Source organism: Centropristis striata, chromosome 20, assembly GCF_030273125.1.
Source record: "Centropristis striata isolate RG_2023a ecotype Rhode Island chromosome 20, C.striata_1.0, whole genome shotgun sequence".
NCBI classification, from domain to species: Eukaryota; Metazoa; Chordata; class Actinopteri; order Perciformes; family Serranidae; genus Centropristis; species Centropristis striata.
Window position 1 is genome coordinate 21,210,141 of NC_081536.1, and position 25,239 is coordinate 21,235,379.

The 25,239-nt window shown below is 39.5% G+C and overlaps 2 protein-coding genes across 3 annotated transcripts in view; both read left to right on the forward strand.

Annotated features, from left to right (window-relative positions):
- slc8a1b (solute carrier family 8 member 1b) overlaps positions 1-25,239 on the forward strand; it is a 150,234-nt gene that overhangs the window by 48,847 nt on the left and 76,148 nt on the right. The window lies entirely within an intron of this gene.
- On the forward strand, positions 4,856-8,625 carry LOC131993102 (zinc finger BED domain-containing protein 4-like). The gene is made up of 3 exons (XM_059358836.1): positions 4,856-5,397; positions 6,037-6,707; positions 6,897-8,625. Exons 1-3 carry the CDS (start codon positions 5,131-5,133, stop codon positions 7,981-7,983), a joined length of 2,025 nt encoding a protein of 674 aa, XP_059214819.1. The 5' UTR covers positions 4,856-5,130; the 3' UTR covers positions 7,984-8,625.

Genomic DNA, 25,239 nt, shown 5'->3' on the forward strand with positions numbered 1-25,239 from the left:
TCTCTGCTTTTTACGGCCCAGATCAGGATGCTGTCAAACTGATCTGACTGGATTCTGTCCTGTTTATTGAGGTCCACTGCAGCAAATTGAGTTTTTCGTTACTGTCTGGATGCTTCCATCATTGTTTTGGCCTCAGTGGTGCAAGATCCAAACCTTATTTCCTCTCACATAGCTTTCTATTATTTGTTTTCGTCTCCTCTGGCCATTGCTTTCTCTCTCTGTGCCAGCTTAACATTATCATTGCTAATCATCCCCCACCACCGGCTTATATAATACACTACCTGCTGCAGATGGGGACCTTTTTTTAGGTAGAAGCTGGATAAGAAGAAGGAAGAGCACTCCAGGAGGACAGCAAACAAGCTGCTGAATACTGACTTAATCAGTCTGCAAAATGTACCAAAGTCTGGTACATTTTCTCTATGATTTTTAGCTCAGAGCATCTGTGATAGTCACGAAAATAGTATCCAACCAGCATTGTGGTGAAAATGCTTCCCATGAAAAAGATGTCCCTGAATAATCTCATCCTTTTACTTGTTTCCAGAGCTCTCAACATGCTGATGGGATTATATTTTGCCAAAATTATGCAGCTGCAGACAAATTTAAATAGTTTTTTTAAAATCTGGCTTTTTATTTTTTTTATAGCCCTTATGCTCATAGTTTTAGTGGCCATTTCGAATTGCTTCTGGCTTCTTCTTCTTTTTTTCTAACCTTTTTCTCTAATCATGCTACCAAAAAACGAGTAACATAATGTAAATTTGAGAAAACCCTTTTTCATATTATAACCTTTAATAATTACCTTTTAGAAGAAGCCATAATCATGGCAGCAATGGAAAAAGGCTGAAGTTCAATTTTGTATGCCAATTTTGTATTTTCAAGTGAAGGCAAATAAAAAAGTTTCCTTTGCTTTCTTTACCTTTTCTTCAACTCTCTCCGGTACTCTTTACTTCAGCTCTACTTTCTACCTCTCCTCTACTACCCTCAGTCTCTGCAGCCTTTTGCCCCTTTTAAAACTCTGACTTTATAGCTCTTTGTTGAATCAGCACTAACAGACCTCTCTACAAGCTTCTACTAATCTCTCTGACATTTCTGCAAGTCTCTACCTCACCCTTTATCACGCTTTCTGTAAGGCTTTTTATCTCTTTCAAAGCAACATTACCACAGAGACAAAGCAGGGCTCATATATATATATATATATATACTGATATACTGTTTTCTCACGTTCAAAAATCACACAAAAACTATATATAATCATTGATGCACACATTTTCATCTCTGCAAGATATCAGCTCACCCTTGAATACTGGCAGGTGGAGGAGAGCAGGGGGCTATGTGTGTGTATGTGTGTGTTTTACCCACTGTTAATCCCCACAGTGATAGAGTGATTAGTGTGCTGTTTTTCCTCTCCTCTCTCCCCTCTGTTTCTCTCTACCCACATATCATAAGATGTTCTCATCAGACTGTCAGGGGATGCAACAACTTTGTGTATGTGTTTGTGTGCTAGTGCTGACAAAGGCAAAAATAGTTGTTATTTGCCCATATGGTGACAAGGAAGGAAAATGAAAGACACAAAAGCAGGAGATTAAATGACAATAAGTTAGCATTGGCTAGTTGCTCTGGGAAAGCTAGCAACAGTAAGCAATGAGCTTTGTTGTCTGATGTTACAGTGAAATCCAGGCCAATAAATAAGCATTCGCCCTCTCTGGCTGGTCCTCTTGTTCCCGCAGAGAACCATGTCTTAACGAGGCTTAATGAGGACTGTTTAGCTGTATAGTGGAATCTGAGTTAAAGCGAGAGTAAGTACTGAAAACCCCCTTTTGGCTCTGTTAAGGAACACCGAAATAAAGTGTGATTAGCTCTCTGTGGTCCTGTTGCGGAAACAAGGCTCAGATCCCTTCTGCTAAGGTCTGATATTGACAATCAGGCTGATGAGTAAGCATTGTTTGGATTTGTTTAGAGCCTGGCTAAACTAAAGCCCCTGTAGTGAGGAGTGATATCACCACAGCTATGCAAGCAAACCACATACAAATATAATGCGCACCGCTCAATTTGTCTTTATGCATATTGACATGTAACCAAGAGGAAGTGTTTGTGTATGCAAGTGTGTATGAGTGTCTGTTATGTGAGGTCATGACTAAACACAGGTCCTTGGACCAGCTGTCTTTAGTGCCGTTGTGTGCGTGTGTGCATACTTGTGTGTGTGTGCGTGTGTACAGTGCTTGGCATGTTTGCAAACATATGTCATTTCCCTGTTGGAAAAGTTAACGGACCGTAGCTGAAGCAAAGCAATTTGTGTAATTGAATAGCTTGAAAGACTACAGATCCTGAGTATATATGTGTGTGTATGTGTGTGTGTGTTTGACATAAATAACCTAGTCTGGACTAGAAAATTGTGTGTGTGTGTGTGTGTGTGTGTGTGTGTGTGTGTCTGTGTGTGTGTCTGTGTGTGTGTCTGTGTGTGTGTCTGTGTCTGTGTGTCTGTGTGTGTGTCTGTGTGTGTGTGTGGACTGCAGTGCAAACTAAACATACACATACAGTGACATAAGGGGCCTGCAGTTTCCATTCAGTGAAATTTGTGGCCCCTCACACACTCTTTAACTCCTATAGACCACAGAAATATACATTCACTCACTTTTTTCTTTCCTTCCATGATTACGTTTCCTCAAGGACAACAGATTTCTGAAAAGTAAATTAATTTCATAGCACTTGAGTCTTGTTCTTTATTATTCTGGCTACCATTTTTATCCTCAACAAAACAGAATCATACATTAATATACAGTATTCACACCCTTTAAAGTTAAAATGGGAAACTTGTTTGCCTATTAACATGTTCAGTAGTTACGGAGCAACATTATCATTCATTTATTGTTGTTTTTGGTCAACTGATGAATGTAAGTCCAAATTATTGACCCTTTTAGCTCTGTTTTTGGTCTCTACCTACTCCTGAGGGAAATATCTGGACTACATTCCCTGTGCTAAACGCTCCTCTGTGTTCCCCAGGTAGTCTAACAGTGTCTGTCTGCCCTTTGCCTCTGAGCAGATAGTGTACCGTTGATTTTAGAGGTCTTTCATTGCAAACAGCTGCCTGTTATGGCTGAAAACAGCAAGAGTGAACCAAAACAGTAAAAGTTTTGGCTGGACAGCTAAACAACGAGCTATAAAGCTGCATGAAGCAGAGGGAAGCTGCAGATTCAGGTGGTGATTCTCAGCATATTCATCATTATGAGCAACCCCTTTCACATTGTATTTTGTTATGTAAATATTGATTATACCCTCTTTAAGGTTACAGTGATTTTATTTACAATATGTAAGAAGCTTGGAAATCTATCTTCTATGCAGTTACAATCAGAGTCTGTGTGTGTTTCTAAGCATGCAGTTATGTTTGAGTGTGTGTGTCTCTGCTCTTTGAAACCTCGTGCTTTGAGAAGGGGCTGGCCTGTCACACTTGTTAGACACATACACACCACACACACATACATACAGAGCCTGTAGCTCTGCTCCAGCTGTGCTTTAGCTGCCCTCACCATTAATTTGTCTGACTTTCCTCTCCTGTGACTGCTGCTTGTCACAGCCCTGTGCCCTAAAAAAGACCCTCTGTCTGGTTCTGTTCCCACTCTCTGCTGAATCACATCCATACTGTACGCACATGCTGAGAAGGGGTGCAGTTAATGTAACAGGCCAACCCTTACATTTTTCTCCATCATGTAACAGTGATTCATGCCTCTGTTCACAAAAGTTTCCCTATAGACCTTTTGCACATCAGAGATTTTGACTTGTCACAGCAGCAGGTGTAACAAATTGCAATAAAGATCGCTCTGTTCCATTTAAAGGTTTCATTAAGCCATGACACTGAGTCAGCATGCACGATGCAAGGACTGTAGAACCCCCAAAAACAAAAGTGTTAATGTTATCAATTCCACGTGTGCTATTCCTGCTGTGACATTTCAAAAATGTCAGCTGTGAAAAAAGGTCTATTTGTGTCTCAGAGCAGTCAGTTTGGTGGCACTTTGTCTCATAATCCCATTTTGTGCATGAAGACGTATTTTATATTTTGCGTCTTATTTGTTTGGAATAATTGTAGTTTGCAGAAAAAATGTTTGCCAAATATAAACAGGAAAAATGCTACCCACAGAAAACCCAAACTCAAGAAAAAAAACCAATGGGCATGCTTTTTTTAAACAAATGAATGTGTTAGAATTAAAAAAGTGTGTCCTGTATTTCAAATTTGTGGCTGGATTTGTCATCCAGACATATTTAAAGAACGCCAAACAGTACAGATAATCACTGGAACATATAAATTATTTGAGCTGTCGCCATTACGTCGCCTCTTTTGTTATGACTTTAAATATTTCATTCAGATTTTTTAAAAAAATTTTTAGATTCAAGCAGAAGCAGATTGACATTCATTTTTGTGTTAATTATTTTCTTGAAAATAATATATATATATATATTTTTTTTTTACTATTTAGTTATTATTGCTGTCAACAATAAAATAAATGCTTTTGTTCTGCAATGATTTTTAGTATGCATTATGATCTATTTTTACTCCACACTGTAGCGACATTTGCGCATTCAGCTTATAGTACTCTATTGCCAGTTGTCAGTCTGTGCCAGTGTGTCTCAGTACATGACAATACAGACACATAATGTTGCCAGTGAGCTAACTCCATTGAGATGTAATTAGGATTTTTACTGTAGAAAATATAATTTCACATTATTTCATAACAGTCCGGGTCAGAGTTGTAACCTCTGTCTGTCTCTTTGGTATTTATGTCCCTCTTGTCTTGTTGAAAGGCAGCTGTTCGGCCAGATGTTTGTTTGTGTGTGTGTGTGTGTGTGTGTGTCAGTGTTGTTTTCGTCAACGATGACGATGACGAAATCATTTCGTTGACGCCACTTTTTTTCATGACGATAACAAGACGGTGACGAGATAAACATGGCTCTTTGATGACTAAAACATGACGAGACTTGTGTGAGTTTTCGTTGACGAGACGAGAATGGACGAAAATGTTAGCGGGTGGTCTGTCAGACGTTTAAAATGCATGACATCTCTGCTTATTGTGCCTGTCAATTAAAACCTCAAAAGTATCTGCTGCTGCATTCTGTCCTTGTTTGGGCACGCCCACCACCTGCATGCAGCGCACAACGTGCTCAGCACGTCACACTGTTTTCATTCATCACAGACAATGGACCATGATGGCGGCAGTTTCAACACAGGGGCTTGGTGGCCGCAAACGTAGAGACGACATATGGGTGTATTTTAAATATAACCCAGCAGAAAATAAAACGGAGTGTATTGTGAAGGAAGATGGTGACAAATGTGGCCACAAAGTAGGCGGAAAAAATACGACCAACCTTAAGCGGCACCTGAAGGCTCGTCACAAGGATATTTTTTCAAAGGTAAGTTACAAGTGTTGTTAACATATCTTATAGCCTACTTAACGTTACAATGTTACTCGACAATCGGCTCATGATAAATTTCATAGTAAGCTTATAAATTAGTAAGTTTTCCACATACTCCTGGCGCAAATGGGCTGCTAACTTCAGGCTAAAAATAGCTTTTGTTATGCTAACGTCAATTCGTGTTACTTTAGCAGCATGTTTAGCCATGTTTACATTCAGTCAGTGACGGCGTGGTCATCTCTTTGTGTGTTTATGTTCTGTCAGCACGTAACTTGATATGTTAAACAGGTCGAGTTACTTTTATACATAGAGTCTGCTAGCTTTAGCCCTAAAAGCAGTTGTTGTGCAGTACAGTAAAGTACAGATGCATTATAATTTGGCCGCTGCTCAGAATTAAAGATCAGAAAGCTTGAGTACAGGGTCAGTTAATAAGCTGTGTATTTTTGTTTTGCTTGTTTGATAGTTAAGACCATTCTATTTTCTTAACATGGTAGTATTTTGACTATTTTTCATAGTATTTTTAATGATATACCTACATTTGACTGTTTTGTATTCAACTGTAAACCTTTACAGGAGGTGTACGTTGTATACAGAGATAGAGTAATTGTATCCCTTCTTTGTTTTTTCCTCAACCAGATCCCAGAGACCAGCACTCCTAAAGAGAAACCTGGTGGTCCAAAAAACAACAGGGCACAGTCATCTATCCCAGCAGCCTTCGCCGCAGCATCCAAATATAAGTCAGACTCCCTGGAACAACGTGCCAAAGAACAGGCGATCGCTCTTTGGATTGGACGTACTGGTCTACCTGCTTGCACAGTTGAGGATGAAGATTTCATCCTCATGATGGAGACCTTTGATAAGAGGCTGACCATACCCAAAAGAACAAAAATAAACAACTTAGTTGACAAGATGTTTGATGATGAAAAACAAAAGTACAAAGAGAGGCTTGCCACAGCACGCAAAATAACAATTGGGCTGGACATATGGACCAAAAAAGGACTTACAGCATCATTTCTGGGAATTAGTGCATGCTTTTTTTGCACTGTGGAAAACAAAGCAAAGCACATATTGTTGAGACTTGACCAGATCACCCACCCACACACTGCAGAGTGTATAAAAACCAGTGTTGACCGATGCACAGAGGACTGGGGAATACCACAACACAAAATTCTGACAGTCATAACAGATAACGGAAGCAACATGATTGCAGCGTTCAAACCTAATGAATCGGATGCATCAGCCAGCTCCGAGGAAGAATCCTCCGAGACAAGTGACACTGAAGACTCTGAGGTGGTTGAAGACCAAAGGTAAATTATTTCAGTTTGCTGTTTATTAACAATTTCAGAATGTCAGTCACATTGAGTTACGCTAGGTTATAGTCACTTATAGCTATTGTTTATTGTATTGCATGGTGTTGTTCATGGCAATTTTACTAAATTTCCTATATTAGATTAATAAAGTGTCTTTTTCTCTTTGTTTTTGTCTTATCTATCTAGGTTTGGACACATAGACAGGACTCCCTGTGTTGTACACACACTGCAACTCGTGGTGAACATGATCCAGAAAGATGCAAGTGTCAGCCGACTGTTGGGCAAAGTTAGATCGCTTGTCAAGCTCTTCCGCAAGTCATCTGTGGCAACTGAGCGACTGCTGCAGCTGTGTCAACTAACTCTGGTCAAAGACTGCCCTACTAGATGGTCCAGCACATATCTGATGATATCACGGCTTCTGCAAATCAAGGACTCAGTAGTTCAAGTTGCAGATGGGATGAGCTGGGACTATCTACTGCCAAGTGAGTGGCAGAGGCTGACTGCTCTGAGAGATTTACTCGTCCCCTTCACTGAGCATACCCAGATGCTCCAGAGCGACACACAGTCTTTATCCCTTGTTGTGCCTGCCCTTCTGGACCTGCAGGGTCATCTGTCTGAGTTCCCCCATGCCCAGGGTTCTAGCTTCAAGGACCTAGCTTCCCTGGCAATGAAGATGAAGGCAAACATGGACAAGCGGTTCAGCTGCTTTCTTGATCACACTGACTCTAAGTTTTCACCCCTCACTGCTGCTGCATGCTTTCTCGACCCAACAGTTTCACCTGAAGCACTCCTTGAAAATGATGATGAGCAAATTACAGCGCTTCTGGAAAAAGCAGAAGAGTACATTGCTCAGTTGGTGCCACCAGTTGTACGGGAAGAGGAGGTTGAAGATGAGGAGCCAGAGGAGGAAGAAAAGGAATCAAAAGAGGGACCACAAAGAAAGCGGCCCAGATTCAAATTCTTGTCAAAAGCAAGCCGGCCATCCAGGTCTAGCTGCTCAAAGCCATGTGTCAAGGAGGAAATAAAGAAATTCAAGGAGCAGCTGTCACAGCCTACAAACGAAGAGACTGCCCTTGAATTTTGGGCTGCACAGGGAGATTCTGTTTATCCAAGCCTAAAACCTATCGCCTTAGATCTTCTGGCCATGCCAGCATCTCAAGCATTTGCTGAGAGAGTGTTTAGCATTACAGGTGACCTCACTCGTGGCCGTCGAAACAGAGCAAGAGCCATTTTAGAGCGAAGCGCTTTTCTGAAACTAAATCGAGGTCAGTAGGCTAATTTTGCTAACGGCAAGCTGTTACTGTTATTAGTACAGATACATATGTGATTGTGATATTCTGTTTGTTCTTGTTGTGAGACGGGCCCTCCTCTGATTTATATTAAACACTGCTGTTGTTTTTATTTATTGAATTTACTACATTGTTTACATTATTTACAGGGTGGTCTTATTTATTTTGTTCCAAAAACTTAAGAACATGTTTGTTTCATACATCCAAGTATGTATAACTCTCTTGTATAACTTACAGCCTACCTCACTGTACCTCAGGAATCTTTAATTATTTTATTACATTGTTTGCACAAGTTAGAGATGGAGTGGGGTTATATGATGTCTGTTTTTACAAATAATGTTCTTCTTAATTGCACTGGCAGACAAGGCCAAGTTGAGCATATGTGTTCTTCATCCATCACTCATATTTTGGGCATGTGTTTGTTCATTGTACTTTAGCAAATTCTGAGAAATAAAGCCACAATTGCCGAAGTAGAATGTTTTTGTTTTGGGCTTTTTTGGAGTAATTAACATTGATTCCACGGTTACCACTTTCTGTGTGTAATGCACAATCCTTAGATCAGAAAGTATTTGCAGTTGGGTGGAAACCTTATATGTCTAAAACCATTCCTTTATTATTGTAATTATTGGTGAAAATAGCTGATCTGCAAAATCACAATGTGTTGAACTTATAGATCTGCTAGTATTTTCACAACTTGTGTGACACTGCCCAACCGCAATCTACAATACTTATTGACCTAAATTAATTTGTTAAAAGACTATACTTCTTTCTTTTCTTGACTAAAACTAGACTAAAACCTTTTTGATTTTTCGTCGACTAAAACTTGACTAAAACCTTTTTGACTTTTCGTCGACTAAAACTGGACTAAAACTATCACATATAGAAGTGACTAAAATTTGACTAAAACTAATAAGCATTTTAGTCCAAAAGACTAAGACTAAGACTAAATCTAAGATGGTTGTCAAAAACAACACTGGTGTGTGTGTGTGTGTGTGTCAGTCTTCATTTCACACACACACACACACACACACACACACACACACACACACACACACACACACACATTCATTTACTTTCATTCACTCATTAATTTCAAGATCCATTCAAAATGTATTGAGGCAGGTAAGTTATTTAGTTGTTCATATACATTCAATCACATCAAATCCCTCATATTTGCAATATTTTCTCCCCTTAGCACTTCCATTTATTAGCACTCTTATCATTTTATTCTCTCACTATTCATTCATTCATTCATTCATTCATTCATTCATTCATTCTTTCAGTAGTTTATTGTCTGATAATTCATTGATTCTTTCAGTATGTTGATATTACTTCATGTGTTAAATCTGTCATTCCATGATTGATTCAATCATTTATTAATTTCCTAATTTTAGTTATTTTTAGTTAATTCAATATGTATTTATGTATTCATTGTGCTATTTATCCAGTATCCCTCTACCTACTCAGTGTTCCACACATTAAGACGTTTATTAATTCAAATGAATTCAGTTATTCGCTCGGCTATGAACGTTTAATTGTCTGTGCATAATAAATGTACATTAGTGCAGTCAGTAATGTGCTCCCAGGACCCACTGAAGGGCTGCTCTCCACATACATCCAGCCATTAAAACATTTTAACAATGAATACTTAGTAAGAATATATCATTATAGCACTGTTTATACACTATAAAGAAATGATCCCTATGTCAGTAGACACATCATTCAGTATGTTGAGGGCATTAAATTAATAACAAGCTTTGCCCTACAGGTTCATATTTGTTGGCCTGATCTGAACTGTGAGAGCTGGAATGGATGTATTTAGGGTCAGAGTGTCCTGTGGTTGATCATTAAAACTCAGAAAAGCCCGGAGCTTTTCTCTGTGGACCAGATGGGTCCATCAGACTCAAACACACATACATAAAAACAGTAAGACAGTCTGTCAACCTGATCCTCTCTCAGCATTTCCCTCAATTTTTATTCATCTTTTCTCCTGTCACTCTGTTGGTTCATACATTTTCTTGTTGGCTCAAATGTTGGTTTCAATGGCCATGGTTGCAGAGAGGAGAAACTCGCCCATATAAAATAGCAGTGAATGATTTGTTTTATTAGTAATTTTCGTCTCTCTCTCTGTCTCTCTCTCTCTCTGTGATGTAATCTTTGTATTATCTTTTTTTCCTTCCTTCACCTTCACTCTTTATCTCTCTCTGTCAGCCAGATGTGATTTCTCTTAATCTTCTCCTGCATCCACAAACAGCCTGGGAATAAAGAATCTGTTGTTTTTTGTCAACACGTTATTTTTTCTGACGTAACCGAGTCAGCGAGGTTGTGCGGGATTACGCTCTGATCCGACGCAACTGGCAACATTAAGACTGTAAGCTCAGAATCTGCTGTGTTACTGTGACTCTGGTGAAATGCTGCTTGGACCAGGTGTTTTTGACGCAGTGTTTTGTCACACTGGGTTTTTTTGTTTTTTTTAAACTCACCTTGAGCAATCTTTGAGAAGCTCAGAAGGTCTTTAACAATAGCTACCACAAGGTATTGTTGGAAGGCTTTTCCACAATCCAAGTTTCTATAACTATTTGTGTCTGGTTTGTATTGTAAATAATATTATAATAATAACATTTTCTTATGACATATGAATAGGACTGGACTGGACTCCCTCTTTTCTGGTTTTCCATCAGCAAAAGTTGTGGATGGCACTTGGTACCAGGTATTTTTTTAGTTCCATTTTGGTTGAGCTTCCAAGCAAGCTGATCTAATACTAGAAGGGGGAGTTCAAAGACTGCAGACCACTGATTGGCTACAGTGAACCATCACTAGTTGGACACTGGGCATCTTGCACAAACCCACAATTTTTAACCCTCTGAAATCTTGGGCTATTATGTCCTTTAAAAAATCTGTTAAAAATCTTCACCAGGCCATGTTGGTATCAGTTTTTTCAGCGTTACCTCACGGATTTGTCCTGATAATTCATTTTTAACTTTGACTTACTTGATCAAAATGTTGAACCCAAAAGAAACAAAGGAAAACATAAAATCTGATCTTGAAAATTATGTTTCAAAACACAGAATTTAAAATATTGCAAATATGAATACAGGTTGCAAAAAATACATATAACAGGTGAAATGAGGATGATAACTAGTTCAATATTTTATACTAAATATATTTGACAATATCTCTAGTTTAACTTGGCCGAATATCATAAAACAAAAAAATCTGGTATGGAGTTTCAAGCCAGAACTTTAGAGGGAAGCTGATGGCAAGACTCAACGTTGCTTCATTTTTATGTCTTCACATCATGAAGTAGTAATATGCAGGTGTTTTCAGGGTTAAATACCCAAGCTACTGATGATGGCGAGGGTAATATTTAAATTCACTTGACTTTAGTAGCCTGCAAAACTAACACGATACACTTCAAAACATACTATACAAAGTACAGATTTTTTGCCTAAAAGAAGAGTTGAACATTTTGCAAAATACACGCTTTTGTTTTCTTGAGATAAATCAAATCAGCTCTCATATAAGGCCATCAAACATGAAGCTGAAGCCAGCGGTCGGTTAGTTTAGCTTAGCATAAAAACTGGAAACAGGAAGAAACAGCTAAACTGGTTCCTTCCTAAAGTAATTAAATCAACCCCCCAGCACCTCTAAAGCTCACTGGTGAACATTGTGTTTGTTCTGTCTGTGTTTGTCGTCTTTGTGAGGTTGCCAGCCGACCAGCAGAGGAAGTCAATGCGCTTGGCAAGACATAGAGTCTGGCACATCGGTACACCTGTAAAAGTGCAACTTATTGTTAAAACACTGTACAAGTAAACAAATGAGATGTTTAGTGTTAATTAAAGTGCAAACTGGCTGCTGGCACCAGCTTCATATTAAACAGACAGACATGGGAGTATATAGATCTACCTTTAGGAAGTGAATAGGTGGGTTATGCAAATTTTGGAACTGTTGATTTTAAAATGAAGACATAAAAACAGACTAAATTAATTATTGTCAACAGTTTTTCCACAGTAGTTCAAACTGATGAAATAGTCTGTATGATTGCACACAAGTCTTGCAGTCGAGAAAAAAAAAAATGTTGCGACAACTAGCCTTAAGGCATTGTGAGATTCTTCAGATCAGCTGGACGTGCAGCTCTGCTACCTGACAGCCGAGCAGACCGGAGCAGAGGGCTGGAGACTAAAGATAGACTGAGAGTCCTCAGAGGAAACTAGCCTGGCTGCGCTCTGACACTTCCCCATAAACACGGAGAGAAAAGAGGAAATCCCGGCTAAGGTTTGATTTTAGTAACGTATGACAGTGCAGGTCCCTCCACACCGCCTCCGCTGTCATCTTTTATTCATCTGCCACTCTGCAAATTCATAATTCATATCCACGGTGGTGTGTAAGTGTCTGTGTGTGTGAGAGTGTCTGTGTGTGTGTGTGTGTGTGTGTGTGTGTGTGTGTGTGTGTGTGTGAGAGAGAGAGTGTGTGAGAGAGAGTGTGTGAGTGTGTGTTGATCTGGGGAGAGGTTTGGAGGCTCAAGGGTTTATACCGGTTTGTGTGTGGTTAATATAGAGAGTATGTTGAAGTTGGAGTTTTTGTGAATCTGTGCCTCCAGCATCAACTGTGCATCTGACTTGTCACACATGTCCCACAGCCACAGTGCACTCTGGGTAAATGCTGCTGAGATACACAGTAGTTTCAGTCGCATTTTTAAAAAAATGAGTAGAATGTTGCTGTGATGAGGCAGTGAGTCATTCTGGTAAAAAATAAATAGTGATTTACTGACAAAATTACAGTAAGATACTGCAAATGTATTTCAAGTAACACATTTTTAAAATACAGGAATAAACAAAAAAACAGTAATTTTCAGGTGAAGCTGTTGCCAGTTATTAATTGTAAATTTACACAAATGTTTTTCAGTGTAGAGTAATTCCTGATTTTAAACGTATTCTACAGTTTTAGGACACATGTGAGTGTGTACATGTGTGGTTAAGCGTGACGAATGACCATGCAGCTGCTCTAATCACTGGAAACTAGATGGTTTAATTTAGTGACAAATCAGAGCAATCAATGTAGAACCAATTAGCCACATACTAGATCAACTGTCTTGTGTGTGTGTGTGTGTGTGTGTGTGTGTGTGTGTGTGTGTGTGTGTGTGTGTGTGTGTGAGAGAGAGAGAGAGAGAGAGAGAGAGAGATGGTGAGAGATCCAGAGAGAGAGAGTGTGTGTAAGTAAAATGAGGTTAAAGCTACTTTTAGAAAGCAGAACACTCGGATAAATGGTTACAACTTCTTGATTGCCGGGTAGTTTTTTTAATAGATAAGTGTACGTGCATATTAGTGTGTGTGTGTGTGTGTGTGTGTGTGTGTGTGTGTGTGTACATCTCGAATCACACCATGTCCAATTAGGTCCATGATTGGTGCGTAACAGCCTCTATTTTAGACCAGTTTGACAGACACATGAGCGGGCTGTTTGATTAACCTCCTTTCAACTAGAAGCCCTAATGAGGTGATTCATGTTTTCAAAAAGACTTGAAAGATTTCTTTTTTTTTCTTCCTACCTTTGTAAAATGGAACAACATATACCAAATACTGCACGGACCATTGTTGCATCCTGAGCTGCACTCTCATATTGACACATCCGTCTTAAAAATGTGCCACTGGTTCCCGGTTTAAATGATTGATGGCCCAGATAGAGATCTGTTGGATCTGTAGTGTGTAATGAATGTTGCAGAAGGTGCATTTCTGAAGGGATGTATACAGCATATATGTGAAAATTTTCAAGGGTATGGCATCATCTTTAGAATGAAGTCATTCATCATTACCTCCTTATTCTGTCTTTGTAAATCACACTCACATTTGCTACCTCTTTCATCTCTAGAATACAGATTTAATCCCAGTCCCCTCCTGCTACATATTGCCTGCAGTTTCTGGCCTCAATCTCACATACAGTCAGATGAAGAAAATATCAAGAAGACTGCAAGACACCCCCTTTTTTGACAGTAATATCCGTGACGAAATTAGTGTTCAAAACAGCTGCAGTTGTGTCTATTAGAGTGATTTGTATTGCTTTGATCAGTTGAACTGTCCACAATGCTGAGCTTTGTTCCCGTCACATGCACTGATGAAAGCGCTATGAGCTGTTTCACAGTTACAGTTAAGCTTTTCTTACCCAGAGTAACTTTTAGTATGTGCACTTTAGAGCTCAGCAACATTGGAGGTCATACTAAAAACAAGTTGGAGTAGTTGATACTGAGGTTTGAGGGCTCTGTTGGTTGATGCGTTACATGAAGAAAGGAGTTAAAGACTCATTTTTCTACCTTTTTATATTTCAAAAAGTGTTTGTGTGTAAAATGGAACAGAGTGAAGCAGATAAATATGGTAGCCAGCAGCTTTTCATACTCAGAAAGCAGGAAAACAAAAAGATGACTTAACGTCTGAGCTGATCCTCATATCAGCCGTTTTGTATGTATTTTTGAAGAGAAGACTAGATGGATGTAGAGCCTTTGTTGTCACCTAAAGATTACTAACGCCACGGTTTTGACTATGGAGCAGGCAGTCAAAGCACCAAGGATAACAATGAATGTAATATGTTGGATATTATAAATACTGCATGTCAGGATATTATCAATAAACCAAACCAAGGGAACCCTGAGCTGCTGCGGTGCATGGCAGATTATCAGATTATGGGCATTCTTGTTCAAAAACATCTCTTGGGTTTGAGTTTTATTTAGTAATATGAGCCAAAATAATAAAAGCCCTAAAGCTAGATTTTGAAAGGGCTTTGAAAGATTTACTGCAGGGCCCAGCTCGGTCCATATTGTCCTTCTGATAGTTAAAGTCCCTGATCAATTTTCTAGTAATTAAATTACCATTGATATTCAGTGAACATGTAGCTTCTGTGGCTCCTGATGCTTTGGGACCCTGGGGGTAATTTTCTATTGTAACCCCTTTTTCTTAATCAATATCTTCCTGTTAGAGTAATTAAGAGAATGCACAGCAAGACATATATCAAGAGAAATCAAATGAATCGGTACACTTGTTTGCTTTCTGGCTGCAAATTATTTTTAAAAAGGACGATACCACTCGGACAGCCATGACTGTTGCATTGGCTGATTAAGTGACTTTTACCATTGCATGTCTCCACTGAGCTGATGGCTATCTCTAAAATAGTGAGTGTGTGATCCCCGCTGGCAGTGTTAAGATGGTGTCTTCCACTGATGTATGTCTCAGCTTATACACTCAGGATTCCGTCTTTGCTCTCCCCCAACTTAATCACTATTGATCTCCACATGCTTTGCTCCCGCTCCCTCTCTCTGTTTCTCCCTCTTCATCTTTGATATCGTAGGTCTTATCTTTTTCCCTTCTTCGTCTTCTTTTCCCCTCTTTTAATTTCCTGTATGCTACCTACTGCTCGCTCCCTCTTTTCCTCGGGGCTTCAAATAATTCATCCACTGTCTTTTTCTATTTTCCCTCCATCTATTCATTTTCCCCTCCTTCCATCGATCCTGCTTTTCTGTTGGCTTGGATCTCTCTCTGATCCCTCACTCTTTCCCTCTGCACCTCTGTTGGCTCAATACTGTCCTGTTTCTCTCTCTCTCTCTCTCTCTGTCTTCCCTTGTTTCTTATTTCACTCCCTGTATCCTCCAGTTCTTGTCTGCCCATTTACCTTTGTCTGATCAAGCTGTCATCTCTTGTTCTCTGGCTTCATCATGTCTTTCTTATAGCCTATAAACTCATTTTTATCACTTAGTTTGACTCTTTTATTTCTTTCACTGCTTATATTTCACCTCATTCTTCCAGTCCTCTATTGTATTCCCTTGCTTTCTTTCCATCCAATCTTTCCTCTCTTCCTCCCATCTTCTGCTCTTACATCTTAAACTCCATTTTCTTTTTCCTTTCCTCCTGCGTTCTTTCAATTCCTCAAATAACTTCAGATCCTAACATCGCTATCCCACCTTCTCTCTCTTTTTTGTTGCTAATTCTAATCTTTCTTCTCTCTCTTCCTCTCTTCTGTTCTTTCTGTGCATCCTCTCCTCCAATCCTTAGCACTGTGAGTATTTCTCTGCATTCCCTGCAGCCTTTTTTTGAAAGCTTCAAATAAATGTTGATTCTGCTCTCTCTCGCCCTCTGTTCTCGTTCTCTACTTCTTCCTTTTTACCTCCAAACCTTGCTTCCTGTTCCCATCTTTCTCTTCCCTTTCTTGAATATCTTGCCTTCATCTCCCTCCTCCATGCTGAGCAAAGATTGGATGAGCGAGAAATCGGAACAACTGTCATACAAGCTACATTCCTCGGCTTCTCTCCCTTTGAGAAACTGAGGAATTTAAAAACTACTTTATTGATTGTTACTTCAAGGCAGCATTTTTATGTGGGAAGGCAATATGTGTGTGTGTGTGTGTGTGCGTGTGTTCAGTGTTTGAACACTTGCAGATACAATCAAACATTAGCTGCAGGATTGTGTACATGCTCTGCAGTGCGTGTGTGTGTGTGTGTGTGTGTGAGTGTGTGTGTGTGTGGGTGCCTATTTGTGTCAAATCAGTTTAAGATGCAGAAGCTTTTTTTCTGTCTGTCTGACTCGGGTTACATTTATCCATCAATTGTTGTCATACAATACCTTCACAGTTCAATACAATAACAGAATTAGACAGTGGTGATTTAAAACAATAGATGGCCTTCAAAGGCAACTGCACATTTATTTTTCAAAACATTTTATTTACGATACTAGAAAAACGAAAATAATGAACTGTACTCCATTATGTGTTTTTCTTCTCTTGCTTATTGTTCAAATATTGGACATTTAAGATAGTTAGTGTCGTTGCTGTTAGGAAAAAAAAATCTAATTATTTCAGAGCTAAGAAAAACAGCCTTTTCCTCTATGGGATTTGGCATGGGTTGAGCTCTCAACAGACATGCCATCATGGAATCATTCAAAAGTAAAACTTGCCCAAACTTGGCCAAATTGGAGATACCAGCGACAGTATCTGTTCCTCTTGCTTGTGACCATTCCAAGAAAAACTAGTTAGGAGTCTGATTTCTTTAAGCAATCTTGTTGGAACATGCACTTGAAAATAACATCTAATAAATAATAAATAAAAAACATTCCACTCTTTCTCTTTTTGCACATATTGTTGTAGTGAAGGCACAAAAATCCAGCCTGTACTCCTCACTACCGATTTGATTTCTTTTTAATGCAGAAATCAAGTTCAATTTGCAGGTTTGTTCAAAGTGTTCCATTGCTTTTTTTCCCACCTCTTTCAATCTATCATTCCTTGCATCTCTCTCCATGCCGTGAGTAGGCGGACACCGTCGGAGGTGCGAAGTGAGAGCATGAGTGTGTGCCGGGAACCATGGCAACCCTGTCCTAATTGGCCAATAGCCTGGCAGGATGATTGTCAGCTGTTGTCAGTGAGGGCTGTTCATGCAGACAGGCAGCTGGGTTGGACGGCCCCAGATGGGTCCTTCAGATAGGAGAAGAAAAGGAGCAAGATGGAGAATGTATTCTCTCTATTTGCAGTTTAAACCTTGAAATCAATTACTTGAGAAACTGAAGCTCTTGTTGGAGTAGATGAGCAGTTTGCTGGTTGGTGTGTGTCTCAAGTGTGTTTTTGTGTCCATTTACTGTATGTGTGTGCTTGTATGAGAGTCTCCTCCCATTAAAAACCACAGCATCAGTTACTTAAGACAATCTCCAAAAAAAGTGACATTTGTTTGTGTTCAGGTGAGGAAGCCCTGTGGCAGCCAAAGGGATTACAACTCCTGTCTGTCGGGAGCAAATAGGAAAACAGTGTGCTGTTGTTTTAGAGCCACAAAGCCTAAAGAGGGAGGAGGCCGGGTGGATGGGACAACAAAAATTGGACTTTAAACAGGGAAAATTATATCTAAAATTATATCTGATCTTTTCTATTTGTGAGTGTTTTCAATCTCAATGATATTGCATATTGGTTTTTGCATGACCCAAATACCTAAGAAGTTGGTATGCTGTGGAAAACTTAAATAAAGCAGAACGCGTCAGATACTTAATTCAGAGTGTATATTTTTAGCCGTTTGAACGTAAAATATACCGTCTTTGCACATTTTTCAATCGAATATGTGTAAAAGCACTTTCCAACTTTTTGTAATCTGGGTTGTATCAATGTTTGTGTGTGTGTGTGTGTGTGTGTGTGTGTGTCTGTGTGTGTGTGTGTGTGTGTGTGTGTGTTTGGAGAATTTATGGATGGCTCTGCTCGTCCTCCGACTGAGAGTGACTTTTACACATGATGGGATCATTTACTTTCATTCTGAAATTAGTTTTAAGTAGTCTTTGAATCAAAAGAGATGTTGATTTTTCAATATCAAACAATGTTTTCTCTGTTTGGTCGCTGTATCTTTGATGGAATACTTGTTTGTTGCTGACTTTTTGTTACAAATCATGCATTTTTGCAAAGTCGTAAGCTCTTTGCTTCATGTCATCATTGCGGTCATGTGTATTGTTGTGATGGCTGTGTGTGTTTCAGCTGTTACTGATGTTGTGACTCACTGACATGAAAGTGTTGAAAATGACCTTTGCGGTAGTAAACCGCCAAGATGCTTGCTTTACAGAGTCTTACACGGGCTGCTGCACGTGTGGAAATGTTAAAACACAACTTGTGCTCTTTTCATGGGCTTTCTGCTGACTAACACAGGCCACACACACACACGCACACACACAGAAACGGAAATATGATTTTCCAGCCAAGGAAGGGCAGACGGAGCCGATAAAAAGATGTTTTCCTCTTCATCATTCTCCTTTCTCCTTCTCTTCCTCTGACTCACAGGTTTTTTTTCCTTTAGCACTTCATACACACGTTCTCTCTCTTTCTCTCGCTCCCTCTCCCACACACACTCGCACACTCACTCCCCATGTATGTCTCACTCACTTTCTGTCAGTTTCTCATTGTTTAGAGAAGCAGTGTAAACTAGCTGCATATTTTCCATGACTTCAGGCTCTCACTGCAGAACAACCTGCCTCACTAGTCCACACACACACACACACACACACACACATACACACACACACACACACACTGATAAGTGTATGTGCATATACCCAAACAGAGAGTCATAGTAAATGGAGCAAATCGTTATAGTGAAATCTTAGACTGGTCCTGATGCGTACAGTATACAGACACCCTGTCAGTGTAAGTGGAGCACATCATTCTAGTGATGTGAGGAGTTTCACTTGGTTCACAGCTTCGTGTTTAGTTTCACAGATATTAATGACGTCAGCAGGAATGAGAGACACTGGATTGCACAAGATACTTTTGTATATTGGCAGACATAAAAAGCGATGAACTTCAATGCTCATAAATCCTGGGCTGTGATGTAAATAGAAGGTCTTCTTTGTAGTTTATTCCAAGAACTCCAGTCTTACATTTTTTACTGTCTTGGATGTTTTAGAAAAAGAGCTACCAGAACAGGGGATCCTCATACCTAAGCAGTGAAGCTGTTCTGTCAGTGCCTTCTGAAACAATCTGTATGACTTTTACCATTAGCATTGCTGATCTTCAGCAATGGTCAAGGTTCCAAAAATTTTAAATTGAACATTCTTTTTCTTTTAAATTTCTTCTGTATATTCAAATAATCGGACACAGAGAAAAACAAGCACATAAGTAATTATTTTGATTTGTTAAAATTCAGATTGTGCTTCATCAGAAATGTGTGGGTGTGCTTTGGTAAGAATTGATGATGATCTGGCAACATAATGCCATGTCCACACAACACGACTTTCAAAGTACTCAAATCTCTGTATGGCTCACACTACACAACTTGCTGGCTTGTGTTAGGGAGTATTGCAGTCATTGTGGTTTCACACTACATAACTGACCAGCGTCAGGGGGGTCACACATTACTAGATCTCTCGCCCAGTGAAATCCCAGATGAATGTGTGCTCTCCAGACAACAATTTCCGACAAAACATGCATGAAAAAATTCACAGGAAAATACATAATACCATTTAGAGACAGAATATTTTTTGTTTAAGCAATCTGCAAAACTTTTCTTGTAGTTGTGCTTGTTCATGCTGTCTTTGGCACAGTGTTTCACAAAATAGACAGTTTCTTTACTATATATAGCCTGTTTCCTGTGGGTGCAGGAACAATTTTGGCACACGATGCAAATACAACACATACAGTAAAGTTCCTACTGTTACAGGCAACCTCTCCACTAGGTTTCCCCTCTACCTGTGTCGTATACTATTAATTGCTTTAGCATACAGACTCCTAATTTGCAAGGTAAGGCCAGTTTGTAGATTTGATCTGGAGTTTTTGTGTTGATGTCCCAAAACTCAGTGGGTACAAAATCAGGACTTAAGTTTGGTTGTGTGAACTAAGCATCAGCAAACAATCCCAACTCTCTTGGCATTTGGCACCCTCTGAAGTATGCGACCTGATCGGCACAACCTGCCCCACAAACCAGTAAAAACTGCACAGAAAAGACGTGTATCTACTGAATGTCCACGTGGGACCCCATCACTCATTGTTAAGAACATAGGTTTTCTAGGCTTTTAAAGGGACTACTGGGAGTTTTGGTCGGCCGTATGAAATTAAAAACACTTGTTCCGAACCATCGCGACACACACTGCCAGTACAGGCATAAATAATACACACACACGTGCGCACTCAGACACACACAGCCCTTCCCTTCAGTGTTTTGTTGTGCTGTTTAAGAAGCTTGTAACTGGCTGTTTTTCCACTCTGCTCTGCTTTGATGTGGAACTGGTGCAACACTCCATCAGGGAGCATTAATATTATATCACCGCACGCACACACATACACTAATACATGCCTGTGAGCAGATGCATTGTAACACACACACTCAAACTCACACACACACGCACACACACACACACACACACACACACACACACACACACACACACACTCACACACACATGCACACACACACACACACACACAGACTCATTCCCTTATCAAACATGCTGCATGCTCAGGCTGCTGCATTGCTTCACTGCGGCATAGTCTCCCTCCGTCTCTCATGTTGTCTCTCTTCCACTTTACTTCGAAATGAAGATAATCAATACAGTTGTGCAATAATGAAATTAAGGTGGTTGTTATTTTAAAGGAATTTGGTCAGTGTGTGTGTTGTATAATATTTGTGTGTGTGTGTGTAATTTGGCTGCAGCCCTTGGGGATTCGACTCACAGCCTACTCTCTCATATCCACCATGAACCTGAGATTTCTGTGTGTGTGTGTGTGTGTGTGTGTGTGTGTGTGCGCGCGCGCACGCTGATATTACGTTACTTATGTGTTTGCAGTGAAAGCCCCCTCAGTATGAATAATAGAAGAGGCTGATGTTGGTTTCAGGTAATTGGATTAAAAGCTACTGAATGGATGGATGGATGGATGGATGGATGGTTAGTGTTGCTAAGGTGAAGAGGTTGCTCTTGTTTTACTTCTCCAGTTACAATTGGATGAGTTGTCTTCACTGCTGTTTCTGTATTCCAAAATTCAATTAAATAAGGAAAGGGAGGAGGGCAGGGGGAGACACAGGGGGAGAGAGGGAGGGGAGGGGGAGTTGGAGAAAGGAAAGAGAAGGAGAGAGGGGAAAAAAAGGTTAAATGGGGAATCCCTCACCTAATCAAATACAAATAAACCACATGTGAAAAGTACCCGTCTTGCTCTCCCTCTTTCCCTCTTTCTGTGTGTGTGTGTGTGTATGTGCAGGACAGTGCTAGTAACATGTTAAGTGCTTCCATATGACACACACACACAGTGAGTGAAAAGTTTCCATGTTTAGGCTAAGTGAGCTTTAACATGACAGATGTTGACTGTTACTGTAGCACTGTAGCCTACTGTGTTCCTGTACACGCACACACGCACATACACACACATACTATTTTTAACCTATTTTATGACTTTGTGAATAAAGACACACACAACACTCACACATACACACGCATACACACACACACACACACTCACACACACACAGTCGTTTATAGATGGAAAATGTGTAAGAACACACATTTACACACAGGGTTTTCTCTGTGGTGTTACATTTTCCAGTGGACTGTTCACAATCCAGTTCATCACTGTTTCTACCCATGTGTTGGTGATTTCAGTGTTTAGACTTCAGTTGACAGATTGCTTCCTTTGGTTTATAAATCTTTTAAAAGGCAGGTTTGATTATCTCAAATACTGCATGCTGTCAAGCTAGAAAAAAAGGTTGTTTTCAGGGTTTTTTTCTTGGCATCAGAAATATTGAAGTGGACTGATTGGATTTGTTGCAGTGTTTCCAACAGAATTAGATTGAATTTGTGGCGGTAGTTGACCGAGGGGACACAAACTTACAGTTAGCGGCTGTAGAAACTCTCCTTCAGTCAGCACAAGCCCACGCACTGGGGGCTAGGATCATGGACTGGATCAGCAAACTTTCTGTTGCTGCTGTGAGCGCTGGCTGAATTTGAGTTGCAGCCACTAACTGAAGGTCCATCTGCAGAGCCGCAGTCCACTTTCCTTTTAGCAAAGTAGTTTCCTCGCAGCAGGGAGTGAGACAGAGGGACTGCAGGGAGCACTAGCTAAATAATTCTTGTCTCAGTTGTTGTCTGATAAACACAGAAAGGGAGAAGGAGGGGCTGAGTGACTCATTGCTCAGGTCCATAATGAAAAAAAGGTTTTACCCATTTTTAATTGGTGAAAATAAAATCTATATGCGATTAATGCTGTGGATGGCTGCTAAAAAATGTATTAATTTATGGGAAATATACCAATATATTACCCACGTATTACCCATGTATTACCAAAATATCAATTTTAAAAGGGCCTATGACAGATGCACTGATGTCTGTGTAAATGTTGTCTGATATGCAGCAATAATTTATTTTTTACAGAATATAATGTGGAAAAAAAGGTACAATCACTGTAGCAAAATATAAATGGCATTTCAAAACATAAAATGCAAATGAAAACAGCAAACTTGACACACTATTAAGCCCTTTTTTTGCCTATATGTTATAAGTAGCATGTAATGGTAATGTTTTATATAAACTACAACAACTGATATATTGATATCTGAATTTTTTACTCCCTAATATCTGTATCAGCCCCAAAAATCCAATCATTGGAATGAGAAGCACTGTGGTTTTTACTGAACTGACTGAAATCTGAGAGCAGAGCCTTCTTTTGAACAAGTCCTTTTAGAGAATCATAAAAAAGAGAACCAAAACTATTTTCGCAGCGTGTCTGTTTAGTTCTTCTTCTATAGTTTGACTGTTGTTGTCAGTTTTGTGCAAATAAGTCAAACTCCAAACAGACTCACAATTCTTCCTCATTTATCACAAAAACTATGAACAAGAACCTAAAAATATTCCATAATCATATACCAATAAAGCATCTCTCTCGCACTAAATACGCAGACAGACGTTAAAAATAATAGATGGAAAATTGAGCCTAACACCTTCCGTTTTCATTATATAAACACAAAGAGTTGTGTCAGGTACTGAGGAAGACATCAAACAGCTTGTAGTAAGCCTGTTGAAGCTCTGCTGCAGCTGCATGCAGAGGAAATCTGCTTCAGAAGCTGTTCTCAGTGGAAAACCTGTGCTGGATCTGCTACGACAGATTGGGGTTAAAATTTTCCTTTAGGATGCTTGGAACAAAAACCGCTGAAACACAGTGAAAAATAGATGCGAGCGGAGTTTGATATGACAGTGGAATCCAGCCCCAACACATGAACACACACACACAGTGTACAAATATTTAAATGCACTCACAGGCAGAGCTCCTGTTAGCATACTCACAGTGACAATAAACAGATATTATGGCTGAATATTTCCAAGGATAATGTGAGAATACTATATATCCCAATAAACACACACAGTCAGACAAAACACACACCAAGGAACATTACATTTGAGAGCCAAATCATCTCCACTGCCACAACAGCCAGAGGTATTGTTTTATGATTCTGTTATTGTCGTCTTTTTGCTGCACACTTGTGAAGTAAACACTGTAGTTGAGTAAAAGTGCAGATTATACCTGACAGCATGTGCACAGAGCTTCAGCAAACAGGTTCCCAATATTATAGAGAGTAGTAATACCCACTAATGTGAAAAAAGGATCAATTGAGCTGAAGCGTTATGTGTGGCAGTTCATTTTTAACCTACAAATCTTAAAATGTGAGCTCTTCACCTCTCAATCCCCGCATATGGTTTAATCTAGGTTATACCTGTTTGTTTTTCCTGACTCTAACCACTTGTTTTGTCTCAACCAATTTCCAATTTTGGCGTGTGCCTCCCTCTCTCTTACTAAATTATCTCCCTCCACTTTCCGTCCCTTTCAGCCTATCTCATTTTCTCTGTCAGATTAGATCACAGTCTTTGCCTTGCCCTGACCATCTGTGCCCGAAAACCAGGCGTTTTAAGACTCCTTTCCAACTCTTCAACTTTAATCAGAAGGGCCTTGCACCTTTAAAAAAAATGAAATTGAATCGTGTAAAGCTTGAGGGGCTTTTCAGCACTTCTCTGAGGGTATGAGTTTTTGCAGGTCCTTAAAAAAAGCAAAAATATCCTGAATTGCATTTAATATGCACATACCTTTTACAATGGCAGTTGTGTGTCAAAGTTAGTGTTGATTAAAAAAGGAAAATGAGAGAAAAGATAAAGAACATAACAAGACAGAGACAAAGAGTGAAAATGTATCTGCAGCAGAAACAGACAGTGACAAATTCTCACTTCTTGCCTTCTCTTCATCTTCCTCCACTCTTCACTGGCTGTGAAGCTCTGAAATGGGTTTTGTTCTGATGCAAATATTGAGAAATAACATATATGTTACATTAACTCTAAAGATAAGTCATAAAATCTCAGTATCTGTTGTCTAACTGGGGGATATGTTCCTTAATTAGGATGAACACACATGCTGTAGTTTATGTTGAGACAATCTTACATCGTACACCAACCGCTGCTGTCAATATGCACTAATGCACAAAATGGGTATTAGTTCAGGGCTGAAAATAGTCCCCAACAAATTGGCTTTTTACTCTTGTTAGAGAAACATCTGCCAAAAACTTCAGTTCCCAGCTGTTTTTAGAAATTTACTTAACACTCTGAACCCCACAACCTGCTGGCTTTGCCAAAATTACATTATTTCTTCTTGCCAGAAGCTGTACACACAGAGAAAAAAAAGTAAATTTTCAACAGTCCTCAGATGAGAGTGGCAAACAATCTTCAGGGAAAATGACAAAATCTAATCCTGAAATAATAATATTTGACATGACAACA

Excerpts from the sequence above, each read along its gene's own strand:
- LOC131993102 (XM_059358836.1), top strand. The coding sequence starts at position 5,131 with ATGCAGCGCACAACGTGCTCAGCACGTCACACTGTTTTCATTCATCAC. Across the intron at positions 5,398-6,036 it reads ACAAGGATATTTTTTCAAAG|ATCCCAGAGACCAGCACTCC; the intron begins GTAAGTTACAAG and ends TTCCTCAACCAG. Across the intron at positions 6,708-6,896 it reads GAGGTGGTTGAAGACCAAAG|GTTTGGACACATAGACAGGA; the intron begins GTAAATTATTTC and ends TTATCTATCTAG.